Source organism: Leguminivora glycinivorella, chromosome 15 (assembly GCF_023078275.1).
Source record: "Leguminivora glycinivorella isolate SPB_JAAS2020 chromosome 15, LegGlyc_1.1, whole genome shotgun sequence".
Lineage (NCBI taxonomy): Eukaryota > Metazoa > Arthropoda > Insecta > Lepidoptera > Tortricidae > Leguminivora > Leguminivora glycinivorella.
In genome coordinates, this window is record NC_062985.1 from 6952071 (window position 1) to 6967620 (window position 15550).

Below are 15550 nucleotides of genomic sequence, written 5' to 3' on the forward strand. Positions count from 1 at the left end.
TGATTTAGTTTTTTTTGTTTGATAGCTGAGTTAGTCGGGAGTGTTCTTAGCCATGTTTCATAAAAATCGGTCCACTATGTCGGGGTCGGGGGTTTTTTCAAAACTTTAATTTTTTGGTTAGGTTATTATCTATACTGAACTGTTACCCCATATATCAGAATAATTGTCAGGAGACAATAATCATATATTTCTGCTTAGGCTTTACGTTACGCAGTGTTTCATTTATTGTGGTAAGTATAAATATACTATTATTCACAATCTATTAGTCCATTAACATGTTAAAAACAATCATGCCTACTAGGGATGTCACGAATGTCGCATGTGTCACATTCGCGAATGCGAATGCGAATGCGAATATCGCTGAATTTCATAAAAACCAAAATAAAAACCAAGCAATCACCAACAACCCGCTAGGTAAAAAATTTAAAATGCTTACTATTGGTCAAAATGCCGAGTACGAATTTCACGTCGTACGAATTTGACCTACTGCGCATGCGCGAGTCGACAGTCGACAAGTAGCAATTGGAGCGGCCGGCGCGGGCGAGGAACAAGCTGCGACTTGCACACATTCGCATTCGCATCGTTTGAAGCGAATGCGAATGTTTATTTTATTTTATTTATTTTTATTTTATTTTTATTTATATTTTCTTTATTGGGGAAAAAACAGACATAGGAATGTTAATGCAAATGTTTAAAAGAATGCGAATCTTTCGCATATGCGAATGCGAATGGAAATATTCGTAACATCCCTAATGCCTACTAGCGCGCCATGCGATAAATAAACGTGACTAGGTATCTACATAATATGGAGCCTATAGTTCTAGCGCTTTTAATAAACGATGAAAAAAAAGAATATTGAAAGTTTATTCACCAGGTGGGTGTGACATAATGGACTTGAACGGTAGGCGGGCCGCCTTCTGTGCATAAAATGGGGTAGTGGAAAGGTTGCAATAGCCAAATTATTGCATAACTATTACGTAGGTACGTCAAAATCGGCAAAATCAACAATCAACGGCAAAATCAACAATTAACTGCCCACTCCAAGAGTAAACTCAGCTTTTGGCAAACGGTTTGGGGATCGCATCCGAGCGTCTACATATAACGCAATTAATAAATTATGTAACCTTAGAGTCTGTAGTCTAAAGGAAGCAAAAGTATTACTCTGGAACTTTTTGTATTCACAGAAATATGCTGAGACAGAAGATTTCGTAGCTTCAACCCTCTAGTTTCAACTTGAGCCTTAGTTGTATAAAGGGTATAGCAGGATAAGCTAAGAAAAATTGCCCCTAAAGCTTTGAGTTGGACACTATTACCAGTTGATGCCCTGTCAAGAGAAAATGCTTCATACCAATTTTTAACCCTCTACTGCCATCTGGAACCTCACGGCGTGCATTTAACCCTAAAACGTTTTTATTTTTTTTCTCAAAAAGTATAAAACGGATAAATATGAAATTTTGCACAAATGTTGCTCTAATTAATATAAACTATCAAAAAAATATTAGCTTTCTACTTACTTATTTTCATGAAAAAAAAAATTAAAAATTAAACACCCTGTATAACAATTTAGGCTCGTCGTACTAACACCATTTTTATGCTATATATTAACCAACTACCTATCTACATAATATGTAAGTTTCATATAGTTAACGAGGGTGCAACACTGTGAAATAAACGTAAAAGTAGGTAAACGAAATAAGAACAAAGAAAACTATATGCATCCTTTTCTTTAGGGTGCTAGAGAAAAGGATACCTATAATTTTCATTTTCACGACACACACACACACACAGACAGATAGACAGACAAACAGACAGACAGACATACAGACAGACACGTGAAACTTATAACAACCCCGTCGTTTTTGCGTCTGAGGTTAAAAACTGTTTAAGGCGTATATTATTATTAACCGCCGCCTCAAATCTCAAAGGAAGGGGTTCTTAATTCGTCTGTATTTTTATTTTTTTAATTTTTTTAAATGTTTGTTCTTCGATATCTCCGTCGTTACTGGACCGATTTTGAAAATTTTTTTTTGATTGATAGTATATGCATACAGATTGGTCCCATTTTTCTCAAAACCCAGTTCTGATGATGGGATCCTGGAGAAATCGAGGGAACTCCTCAAATCTGAAAGGCATACATATGGTGATTTTTGTGTTTTTGAAGGAACAGCATGCAATTGGGTCAAATGATTTAGTAAAAACGTCACTTCTGTGGACAATATTATAAAAGTTAACGACTCTGTTACATTCGTATCCCGTTTTTCCTATTTGAGTGTCAAGAATTAAAAAAATGTTTCCCGTCATTAGGATGTCGTCTAAAAATTAGCACTAGATTTTCTTAACTTTTGTAATGTCCACAGGAGAGATATAACCAATTACAATTACCCATACATTAAAATCTGTTTGACCCATTTACGTACGGAACAGTGACATTTGGTGCAGTGGAACTCCTGATGAACATTCAAACAGGTATTAAGTACTGATATACATGACAATTACGGAGTACATAACATTCTCTCATATAATGCAGCGAGCTCCAACTAAATACACAAACCTACCAACCTAGAATTACACAAGAAATAAATCTAAATCACTAAGTCTAAAATTATATAACATAACTACAACGAATTAAGTTACCCTTTTATCCCCCCTTATTATATTATTTTTAAATTCGGATAAAGTGTCGTGGAAAATGTCGATGCAAGTCCTGTCCCTTACAAAGGCATTGTATGCAGCGCAAATTCGTATCATGGGCGACTGCAGGCCAAGGTTGGTCCTAGTTGCTGGTAGCGAGAAAACTTTCGTTATGGGATGCCGAGGATAGTAAAATTATAAGGTGCAGTTAGACACAGTCTCTCGAGCAAGTTACTGCAATTTACTTGTCCATTTACGACCTTGTGCAAAAAACAGAAATCCAGCATTCGTCGCCGATCGCGTAGGCTGACCATGTTATATTTGGCGAGGCGACAGTCGTAGGTGTTTCATGCGAGTACAGTGCGTACTTATAGTACAGTCACCGGCATAAATAAGTGATGATTTCTGTACCTTGTCGCTTTTAATAGTTTGACAATTTCGTATGACATTTCAAACAAGACGTTAATGCGACAAGGTATAGAAATTATCACATATTTATGCCGGCGATTGTACCTATGTTCGATATTGGTTAAATTGTTGCGTAGGCGAGCGGCTGCAACCTGTCACTGCCAATTTCGTTTTCTTTTTAATCCCCGACACAAAAACGACGGAGTGTTATAAGTTTGACGTGTCTGTCTGTCTGTTTGTCTGTCTGTCTGTCTGTGTGTGTCTGTCTTTGATATCGTAGCTCCCGAACGGATAAACCGATTTAGATTTAGTTTTTTTTGTCTAAAACCTGAGTTAGGCACGCCACAGACAGTCTTAAAAATTCATAATCTTAGAAAAGATTTGTATGCAAACTGACAGTTCAAACTGACACTGACAGATCTGTCAGTGTCAGTTTGCACACAATGTTTTTCATCACAATCTTTTCTAAGATTATTAATTTTTAAGACTGTCTGTTGCCGGTCTTAGTCGGGAGTGTTCTTAGCCATGTTTCATGAAAATCGGTCTACTATGTCGCGGTCGGCAGTTTTTTCAAAATTTTAATTTTGGTGTTAAGAGTGGCAGCAGTGGCACTGAAACTTGAGTTATTTTATGTGTTATGCTGTATATGGGATACAGGCGTGATTGTATGTATAAGTTACTCTATCGTTTACTGTGTGCGAAAGTGCTGCACTCTGGCGGCAGAACATTGCCGAAATAAGCCCTTATGAGCCGTTAATGCTTATTGTCAGATTACAGTCAGAGTTCTGATTATGATCGAGAGTATTTTCAAGTCAAGGCGTTAACTAAGTCGCGTTGTGCATCAATAGAGCACGTACGATATACCGGCGAAGGTATAATGTTATTAAGTGATAAGTCGAAACAAGGGGCTCAATAGGCTACTTGACCCTTTTTTAAAGTCTGTCTTAAATGATTAAGTAGGTACTGTCCAATTAACCGAAATAAAATATTAACTACCATATTTTATTATGACCTAAAAACAACAAAAACATTTTTTTTAAAGTATCAGGCGAAAACAACGCAGTCATGTTAATCTATTAAATTATCTGGTTATTCTATTCGAAAACATCACTTTCTTGCTTTTGAGTATGAGGCATAAAGTTCATTATGTCAGTGATTGTTTTGACATGAAGTAAGTTCGAATTCGATGACGTCACTACATCGCTGACAGCGTTTTCGGTGGCCAAAAAAAAATACACACATTTTTAAACGAAATTACGTAGTCATCATACACGTTTAATACCCAAAATCTATAAATATTGTTTTTTTATGTCAAATACTACAGAAGACAATCATTTATTGTGCCAAATGCGATATGAGTATAGTAGCCTATTTCTCGTTCATCAATATCGGATTTCATTGCTTGCTTTGTCCCTCATACATATTTATTAGGTTCAGTTTAGAAGAGTATGCGCCCACGGGCGACTTCTTTGTCTCTTGGATGTGTTTCTATGAAAATTTGTGTCGCTAGGTCGCTACGTGGGCGCACTTTCGTACCTTACTAGCCCGTTAAGATAGTGATGTGACACCAAAAGTTGCGGCGTTTCCGTGCATACACTAAACACCTACAAAATGTCATATTGAACAATTTGCATATTATAAATGTTGGCGCAACATTGACGAGCTTGTTTTACATTTAACCATAGATTAAATATAAGAAGATCATACCATCCCATACATTAAAATGTGACCGCCTAAGAACGCGCATACACTACACCACATGGCGCCACAAAAAATGTCTTGTAGCTTTCGATTATACTTGTAGATGGCATTAAGTGTCACTTTTGACATAGATTTAATGTCTAAAAGTGACACTTAACGCCAATCTACAAATAATCGATGGCAACAAGGCACTTTTTGTGGCGCCTTCTATGTGTGGAGTAGTGAATGCGCGTTCTTAGGCGGTCGCATTTTAATGTATGTGGGATGGTATGATCTTCTTATATTTAGGGCCAGTTGCATCAACCACATTTGACAGACACATCATCGTCACGCAGCAGATGTCTATGGAACTTCCCATACAATAAAATTTAACGAACGCTTTAACGGTGACAGACGGTTTGATGCAACCGGCCCTTAATCTATGATTTAACCCAACTACACCGTAGCTAGTATCACAGCGATATGAGCCCATATTAGTACTGAAAGAGGAGCCCTTTATGGTAATATTATGTTGGAGACATGAACCATTAAGCTTTAGGATAATGCTTGGCAGTTTGATTCTAAAACCACTTTGTACTCTGTTCTGAGGTCATTTCTTGTAGGTTCAGACATAAATTTCGCTTATCGCTGCATAAACTCTGGGTAAATCAGGGTGGTACTTATACTAGTTTTTCAGAGATCGGTTAGTTTATCAATTTCGCCTGGTTTTATAGCGCTAATAGTTATTTCGTGCGGGCTTAAGAACCCACAGACTTGAGTAAGTGCGTTTTCACATTATCCGATCCGATATCGGAAGTCGGAAGGATTTCAAAGGAAAAAATCAAAGATGGCGGCGTAAATATATGGGATATCGGTCCGACATCCGATATCGGATCGGATAATGTGAAAACGCACTAATGCAAGCAAGATTACAACAATGTTTATCGAGTCGTCTACTTGTCTGTATATCAAACTATTCGGACGTTCACTTGAAATCGAAACGAAACTACCTAAGGTACAGCGGGGCAAATCTCGACTGGGGGGCAATTGTAACTAATCCATTTTTTCCATTATTACGTTGAGTTCTACATGTATCCACTGAACACGCCTACTATACACGGTGTTTCCGGTATCACTCAAAACCTCAGACACCCCAACTGATTTTTATTTTTTTAAACTCATCTAGAGTATTCATCTTTTAATCTGATCGTTACTTTTTTTTAATTGAATTTTTAATTTTCCGTACAGCTCTACTTGACTTTTAGCTCTACACTCAATAAAATAATTGCTAACTACCATCATAAACCATAAGACTATTTATTTGTGTACGTTACTGCAACGACATAAGGTTTACCAATAGACAGCTAAGATGTCACTGTAAAACACTTTTAAGCTTTGTCACAGTAAACTTCAAATTGGACAGGTAATCGCAGTAAGCAAATAAACTCAATATTCAAAATGACAAGGTTGTAATTAGGTACGAGTTCAATTTGTTATGACTTATGATAAACATTAAGATTAAACAAACAACGTCAAACTAGTAGCGGAAAAAATAATCGTCCAAGTAACCGGCCAGTATTAATACCCCTAAACGCTGAAAAAAGGTAAACAACCTCTAGCAATGCGATATACACAATGTTGTATTACGAGTACAATAGAATGGGCACGTAAAAATAACTAATAATACTAATTTAAATAAAAATATTACCCCCATCAAGATATAGCTCAATCGATTCTACTCTCGATTCTGAACAAACTGTTTTCAGGTTTTTAGTGTTAAGTGAAACACGGTGTATATTATGTATAACCTGTGAACACTCTATTTAATAATGAAAACCTTGTAAACATGGAAAAAATGGACCAGTTACATTTGTCCTCAAGTTGATATTTGGCCCGCTGTACTTTATATACTTTGCATCGTTTCTGTTAACTGTGATATTATGTATTTATGTCGATGATCGAACAGATGTGATCACAAAATTATATTTGGGTTCTCTATCAGTATATTCACTTCCTTAAATATTGTCTGTTATAAAAATTACATTCTGTATATCCTTACCCAGGGTACTAGGGAGCTCAATTTACTCTTGTCAACGCGTAAGCCTTTCAACATTTTTACCAGTATTTTATTAGTCTAGACGCTAGCGTGTTGCTAACAGACCGGATAAGCATTAGTAACTGTTGCTAATAATATACTAAACCTGTCTGCTTCTAAAATACACGACGCAACGCGTGACAGATAAATTCCACCACACCATGATTAAAAAGTAAATTGCATTAAATATCTTTCTCGATATACAGAGTGGGCGAATGATAAATGCATTTTTAAAATTGTAATAATTGGTGTTTTTTTGTAATTTGAAATAAAAAGTATACATTAGACAGTATATCAAATAAATAAATTTTAAGTTTTAAAAATTAAATGATCAAGATGTCCATGACGGTTGCGGCACTCTTCCAACTTCCAACCTTGCTTGTGGCAACCCCGCCTCGATATCAATTTTTGAGGAAACATGTCATGCAAAACTGTCAGGGTCACGATAATTGTATGGCATTAGGTAACGAATTTAACCAAGTAACTAAGAAAACAAGGAAATTCAAAGTTCAAACGTAAATAAGATAATGAAGGCGTATTAAATTACCCTCAAAGACGATTAAGACGTTGAGGTTTACATGTTAACGAACAATAATTATGTAAAGATACCTATTCGGAAACTGGCAACAAGATTAGACACTGCCGTCACAGAAAATTAAAGCAAGATAAAACAAGAAACAGTGGTTGGAATTTGCGATATGAGGTAAGTACGTGAAAGAATAAAACCAGCGTTCGTCTTGTCAGACGAACCAGCGGCCGGGCCGTATAGCCGAATAGCGCAGCAATTCTGCGACGCGAAACGAAATCGAAACGCCGCAGAAAGGTAATCTGGCTCTGTGGCGCCAATACGCAAGAGCGATAGAGATAGATAGCTAAGAAAGAGATATTATTAATCCCATAGTTTAAAAAGATTAGCTTATTAGAACCACAGAATATATAATAGTACAAGTACAGAAGGCCCACTGCTTTGATGTTCACGAAATGCCGCCTTTATAAATACCTACAAAATTGTAACAAAGAAACGAGCCGCACGTGCGCAGCGTCGGACGATAGGGTTGCCTATAGATTAAAATGAATTAATATTCAAATAAAATGTTATACTATATCATATTTAAGTATTAGATATATATACAGTATTTATATATTTTTGTTTAATCCCTAACATCACAAGACTTATTGAACTTTTCCGTGGGACTTAATCATTAGTAGATGTGTAAAATTGTCCTATTTATTCATAATGTCATTTGTCTAAGCATTATTAGCCATTCACATGCGGACATCGCATATAAACCTTAAAAAAAACTCGCTACGTAAAGTAACAATAGAAAGTGCGAACGTGCGTTCCATGAGAACGCGCGCCACCCCTGATTAGGCCGCGAACTCGCGGCCGCCAGCATGTACCTGTAGCGCGGCGACAGAATCGCGGAGTGAGCCGCCCCTGCTCATACTAAGACTCGTACTTGACCATCAGTAGTGACTGTGGAATCTATTAGTAATATATGTATACTTTGAGATGCAATATTGTAGAGAATTTAATGCAGAATATTCTTCTCCTAGACATGTTTATTGTACATTATTGTAATGTTGTACCTATACCTACTAAAGGTTTTGACACAAAAACTGCTGAGCGCGGGTAAAATTTTTTCAAGTTTACAATTTTTAGGGTTCCGTAGTCAACTAGGAACCCTTATAGTTTCGCCATGTCTGGTCTGTCCTTCCGTCCGTCCGCGGATAATCTCAGTAACTGTTAGCACTAGAAAGCTGAAATTTGGTACCAATATCAATCACGCCAACAAAGTGCAAAAGTAAAAAATGAAAAAAAATGTTTTATGAGGGTACCCCCCCTACATGTAAAGTGGGGGCTGATATTTTTTTTCATTCCAACCCTAACGTGTGATATATTGTTGGATAGGTATTTAAAAATGAATAAGGGTTTACTAAGATCGTTTTTTGATAATATGAATATTTTCGGAAATAATCGCTCCTAAAGGAAAAAAAAGTGCGTCCCCCCTCTAACTTTTGAAATCGTATGTTTAAAAAATATGAGAAAAATCACAAAAGTAGAACTTTATAAAGACTTTCTAGGAAAATTATTTTGAACTTGATAGGTTCAGTAGTTTTTGAGAAAAATACGGAAAACTACGGAACCCTACACTGAGCGTGGCCCGACACGCTTTTGGCCGGTTATATAAATATTAATATTATCAAAAAACGATTTATTAAACCCTTATTCATTTTTTAATACCTATCCAAAATATATCACACGTTGGGGTTGGAATGAAAAAAAAAATAGTCCCCACTTTTCATCTGTAGGGGGGGGGGTACCCTAACAAAATAGTTTTTTCCACTTTTTATTATACCAGTTTATCGGCGTGATTGATATACATATAGGTACCAAATTTCAGCTTTCTAGTGCTAACGGTCACTGAGATTATCCGCGGACGGACGGACGGACGGAGGGACGGACGGAGGGACGGACGGACGGAGGGACGGACGGACGGAGGGACGGACGGACGGATGGACGGACGGACGGAGGGACGGACGGACGGACGGACGGACGGACGGACGGACGGACGGACGGACGGACGGACGGACGGACGGACGGACGGACGGACGGACGGACGGACGGACGGACGGACGGACGGACGGACGGACGGACGGACGGACGGACGGACGGACAGACAGACAGACAGACAGACAGACAGACATGGCGAAACTATAAGGATTCCTAGTTGACTACGGAACCCTAAAAACACCAATGACAGATAAGTGACATTGACAGTTGATAGTTTTTTTTCTCACTCACTTACCTATTGATATATGCCGAGATTGCCGAGTGTTACAAAATGTTTTTCTGTGAACTTTGACCTTGAGTAATTTCCGTCATGCACACTGAAACTGTGACTTTTAAGGCTACCTTTAGAAGGCCATAATTAAAGCGTTTATTACCGCTCGCTCCGCGGTTGACCTCTTTTTCGGGTAAGGTAAATAAACCCAGACTGGGTTACAATGTAAATACATAGCAGAATAACTTTTTAAGTTAAGGCGGGAATACTAAACATTAAAATATGGCTGCTGCAAAAACGTACCTTTATTGTTTTTTGAACAGCAATGCAGTAACAAGGATAGGTATTGAACTAATTATTGAACACAAAATTGATGGCTCGTAAAACAGTGTTTTAGCCTAAACTGTTCAGCTTTCATGACAAATATCTCGAAGACAACGTACCTTTTTTATATACCACGTCGGTGGCCAACAGACATACGGCCCGCCTGATGGAAAGCGGTCACCGTAATCTATGGACGCCGACAACTCAAGGACCTACTACCTACCTATTTAAACTACCTAGCTACCTACTTTAAAGTAAATATGGGATACTATTTTTAACCCCCGACGCAAAAACGACTGGGTGTTGTAAGTTTGACGTGTCTGTCTGTCTGTCTGTCTGTCTGTCTGTATGTCAGCTCCCGAACGGGTGAACTGATTTAGATTTAGTTATTTTTTCTGAAAGCTGAGTTAGTCGGGAGTGTTCTTAGCCATGTTTCATGAAAATCGGTCTACTATGTCGCGGTCGGGGGTTTTTTCAAAATGTTTGGTTAAAACCGTTGCTACAAAAATATTAAGAAACTAAAGGAAAAAGGATTCAGATCGAAGGTCAATGGCGCCAGAGAGTGCCTTAACAAAAGACTCCACAAACATTATTTATCCCCATGCAGTGAATCACACATAATGGACATAATGGTAACTAAAGTACTTACTGGAGCCGGATGCAAGTCGTTAGTCGGTAGCTTAGTCTTCAGAGTGGCGTGCGCAGACATCCCTTTGTGCGTGAAACAATACAATTTCAAATATTTCAATAACATTGTTTTAGAGCTATCGATTTAGTATTATATTTCGTTGGCATGACGCGTTGGTAATAATACGTTGGGCTAGAAATTGTCCGTTTAAACAGAGATTACAGAATAATACAGCACAGAATATATGTGAGTGTGTTTAGTAAAACGTCCCACTTTGTCGGTTACTATTAAGGCGCGTTTTGCTTGTATCTTTTTATGAATAAACTTACAAAGCGGCTTTATAGCAATCGACAAAGTGGGACGTTTTTCCGTGCACACTCACATATATTAGTACATTTAGTACATTCAGTGAAACTATTGCGTCTGATAACTAATATTCTGTTACAGGTACGATACACACGGTGTAACATGAGGAAACCGAATAATTATAAACAGCGCAGCGTATTCCTCATTATGTTAGAAGAGTAAAATGTTATATAAACTTTTCTGTTATAAGCATTGAAAAAACTAACAATTACTTATTATTTCTCAAAACTAAACGCTGTTTTGATGGCGATGATGCCGTTAGGACATAATCTAACTATCCTTGTTGATAGATATCAAAAAGTAACTAGTGATACATTGCAAAAAAATTTTTTTAGAAAAAAATTGTAAATGTTCATTTAAAGTGCCAGTTTTACGAATAGCATTTACTTTTACTAAATACATCCAAAAAATTTCTTTTGGCGAAATTTGCTTGACGTCATATGCCATATCGTCAGTGATACTTTGAAAAAATCTCGTATCTCACGCTGCTTCTCAAAGTTAAAACGCAGTAAGTCTATATGCATTCCATACATACTTACTACAATTTTCTTTTCATTGACAGACGAAGATACAAGTTTCTTTAAAAGTAGTGACGGTATACTCTTTACATTTTATCTTTATTTTGCCCTCAGAAATGCTTAGTTATAAAATCTTTCGGTTTCCTCATGTTACACCGTGTATTGCAATATCAGTATTTCAACCACTTGCACCACCCGCTTAACTCAAGCTTAGTGGGCAGTTAAGGCCCCGCGCACACGGAAGCAACAGTTGCACGGCGACTTTTTTTGTCTCTGTCGTCACTCCTTGCGTAACTGCGGAGCGTAACTGTCAAATTCCATATAAAATTGTGGGTTAACCTCGAGCTAACCCTCCATTTTCGGTGGTGCGTATAATACTGTTAAATCACTTCATAGCACTGTAAAAAATCTTGTTGTCAGCGATTTTGACAGCCCCGCCGCTGCAAATGTTTTAAATGTCAAACTTCTATCAAATTGTTGCTAATTTAGCTCGGTCTGATTCTAGTAAGTAATGTAAGTAGCATAAATCTATCGAAATTCGTACTTAGCAAGTCAGTTTTCGCTTTCCATTAAAACAAGGCTTTGACATTAGACTTAGGTACCTATATTGACCGGGATATAGTAGATTACCTTTTTGATTTTTGCCGAGCTCCCGATATTTCGACATTTTCGACGCAGTTGCATGCATCATGATCATGGAAAACTCAAAAAGTTAATCACGGTCTATATCCCGGTCAATATAGGCCTAATGAAAATAACCGTGAATCATTCAAAACTCTTAAGGCTTTGACACTCAAAACGAACATGAATACATACATATACACTATACACTAACACAGTTCGTGTCATTCCAATCCCATCTACAACTAACCTAACCACAAAATAAAAATTTTGAAAATACCCCTGACTGCGACATAGTAGACCGATTTTCATGAAACATGGCTAAGAACACTCCCGATTAACTCAGCTTTCAGACAAAAAAACTAAACCTAAATCGGTTCATCCGTTAAGGAGCTACGATGCCACAGACAGACACACACACAGACAGACAAACAGACAGACAGACAGACAGACAGACAGACAGACACGTCAAACTTATAACACCCCGTCGTTTTTGCGTCGGGGGTTAAAAAAGCTTCTTTTACGATTCTTGAATTTTAATTTCGTTTTACACGAAGGACGTCTAGGCCACTCATAATTTGGGTCATTTAGATTGGTTCGTCATTTCGCTCGGTAAGCCGCAGAATTTTGATTTATCGAGGTCGAATTTAAAATTAGGGTAGTAAATCAATCGATGTTAATTTAAATGTGCAAACAGTGGCTTTAAAGACAATGGCTATTTCGTCGATGTTATCTTGAGTTGGCTTATATTCTCTTTATTGGTAGACAAACGAATTTGGGACGAACTCAATGAGGAATTTAAATAATTGGTAAAAAGTAAGTGTTTATTCAAACAACACAGACGCTGGCATACGCCGTCAGAATATTAAGCTGAAATCTTATTAGGCTGTAGACATCGTGGGTGCGAGCTATTTAATATACTTAGACATATGTATTCCTTCTTCTTCAACCAAGCGTTTTCCCGATCTAGCGCCAGGGTCCGCATTCCTGCTCAGCCTTCTCCACTACGCCCGGTCTTCGACATCCTTAGGCGTGAGATTGTTCTCTTGCATGTCCGCGTTTAATATAGATATATGTATTTATTTATTTAAATGTGTCTTAAAAGATTGTTTGTGTCATAACAACTCAGTAAAGAGTTCACTATGTATTTTATCTGACAAGTTTTCGTCCTACATTTTAAATAACTATAAGAAACCTTTACATGAACATATTTAGGTACATAATTATATAAGAAATCAAGACTAAACCTAAAGCCTAGCTTATGTCTAAAATAGGCCCTTGAGGCATTGTAGCAAGGATACTGGCGACATTTCCTCGCTGTATCGCAATGCTGATACGTTGTGCGAGGAAGTCGCCAGATATTCGGTCACCATTTACCTCAACCAGACGCTTCGCGATTAACTAATAATTATTATAACTTATGCATATTTTAAGCAAGATAGATACCTTAATTATTATTTCCTTATTCGCCCTCTTTCTTTTGACTACCGACGCCATTGTTGACAAAAACAATACCAAAATATACATTATACTCACGTGTGATCTCATTGCTGGCGGCATGTATGCAGAAGATCTTCTTAAACGTCTTGGTAAAGATGGCTTTAAGGTTCAGCGCGTAGGTCCCGTACACGAGGGGGTCCATGCACGAGTTGGATACCGCCATGACGAAGAACAGATCCTGCAGCCGGGCCGAGACGTGCTTGGCCGACTGCCGGTCTACCATGTACCTGGAAAAAAATAGGTGTTCGTACATTCAAATGACTAGCCCTTAAATTCATATTGTTGCCATTTGGCTTACAAGTTACGTATTTTTAAATAAACTAGCCAAAATATAAGCTGGACTTTTTTAAATTATTTCTCTTAAATAAAAAAAAAAATTTCAATCCTAAATAAAAAAATCATGCATTTAAGATTTAAGGGTTAAGATAAAATGGCGAACAAGTGTATTTATGATTTAGGCAGATTTTTTCAGAGTTAGTCATTATTTTATGTTAAAACATTTTATCACAAATAGTGTATAGTGTACCTTTGAAATAGTAGTAAAACTTTTCATATAAATTTTACCAATAATGATGTTAAATATTTTTTTTTATGAAATATTTTTTTAATGACTTTTATTTCGTGACTATCGCGGTACCTAACCGAAGACAATATTTTTTTTAATATTTTTCATAGAGTTAGAAATGTTAGAATACCATTGTCTATCACATTATATCAATTTCTCGTTAAAAGAAAAAATCATGCATTTAAGTGCTATTATTTTCACGAAGCATGAGTTGTTGCTTATCTGTCATACCGTGATTTGATCTGTGGTGGTGAGAACATGGTATAAGGCCTCGGTCGTTAAGACGTCGCGGGCAGAGTGTGACCAGCACGGGAAGCATGGTCGCGCGATAGACGATAAAATAGCAGGCCGTCCCTATCGCACTATTTGTAAGTGCGATAGGGACGGCCTGATATTTTATCGTCTATCGCGCGACCATGCTTCCCGTGCAGGGTACGTAGCCGAATGGCATTTCTGAGACGCGAAACGAAAACGAAACGCCGCGAAAGGTAGTCTGGCTCTGTCACGCCAATACGCAAGACCGATAGAGCGTTTCGTGAGCGTTTGTGCCATTCGGCTACGTACACCGTTGAAGACTCGACGTCCACGACGTCTGTCTACTATGTCGCGTTCACAAAATGTTCTAACGTACTTAGTCGTATTGCGTGTTTTTAGTCACGCCGCTTGTGAAAAGTTGACAAGTAGGTCAGAAAGCACTTAGTCAATTGAATAAGATTATCGGAATTTCAGCGCTGGAATTCGCTAGCAATATGCTGAGATGGTACCATTTTGTAGAACTTTGTTGATTGCGTTGTGTTTTTTTTTGTCGTATAATTTTCTATTTTACGTCTGCATCACGTACGAATAAAACATTTCTATTTCTAAGGCAATCATGAAATAAATACATATTATGTATTTATTTTTGTTATTAACAAATTGCAGCCACAATTTTATTGCTGAAAAAATATGACTGTCTTTCATCTGGTTATTCTACTGGGAAATCTATTGAGTTTCTCTTGAGAATCGTATTATCGAGGTTCTTCAAAACTGAAGTACTAACAAGTTCAGAAGATTGACGGCATGACTGGACTGATTGGTGCAAGGACTCCTGCCGGCGAAGCCGAATGGCAATCGTCGACGCCAGACGCCGTCAGAAATGCAGTCTAGCTCTGTCGCGCCAATACGCAAGAGCGAAGAAGATAGATAGCTACGAAAGAGATATTATCGTGAGCGTTATACTACGCACACTGCAACGTGACTACATGAATGGGACGCGTTCGAATATTGCTCAAAGTTAGCAAACACGAAATGTAACTCAATAACTTTAACAATACTTTATAGAAATACGCTTCCGTATTCCGTAAGGGCCACTTGCACCAACGAAAATGTAGGGTTAACCCACCATTTTATATGGAATTTGACAGATGACAGCCCATTAACCCTGAGTTA

At 37.6% G+C, this 15550-nt stretch overlaps 1 protein-coding gene across 1 annotated transcript in view; it reads right to left on the reverse strand.

Moving 5' to 3' along the window:
- LOC125234181 (adipokinetic hormone/corazonin-related peptide receptor variant I-like) overlaps positions 1–15550 on the reverse strand; it is a 131446-nt gene that overhangs the window by 12814 nt on the left and 103082 nt on the right. The window contains exons 6-7 of the mRNA XM_048140388.1: positions 13594–13784; positions 10574–10635 (exon numbers count right to left, since the gene is read on the reverse strand). Coding sequence (XP_047996345.1) covers positions 10574–10635; positions 13594–13784 — 253 coding nt within the window. The remainder of the gene's footprint in view (positions 1–10573; positions 10636–13593; positions 13785–15550) is intronic.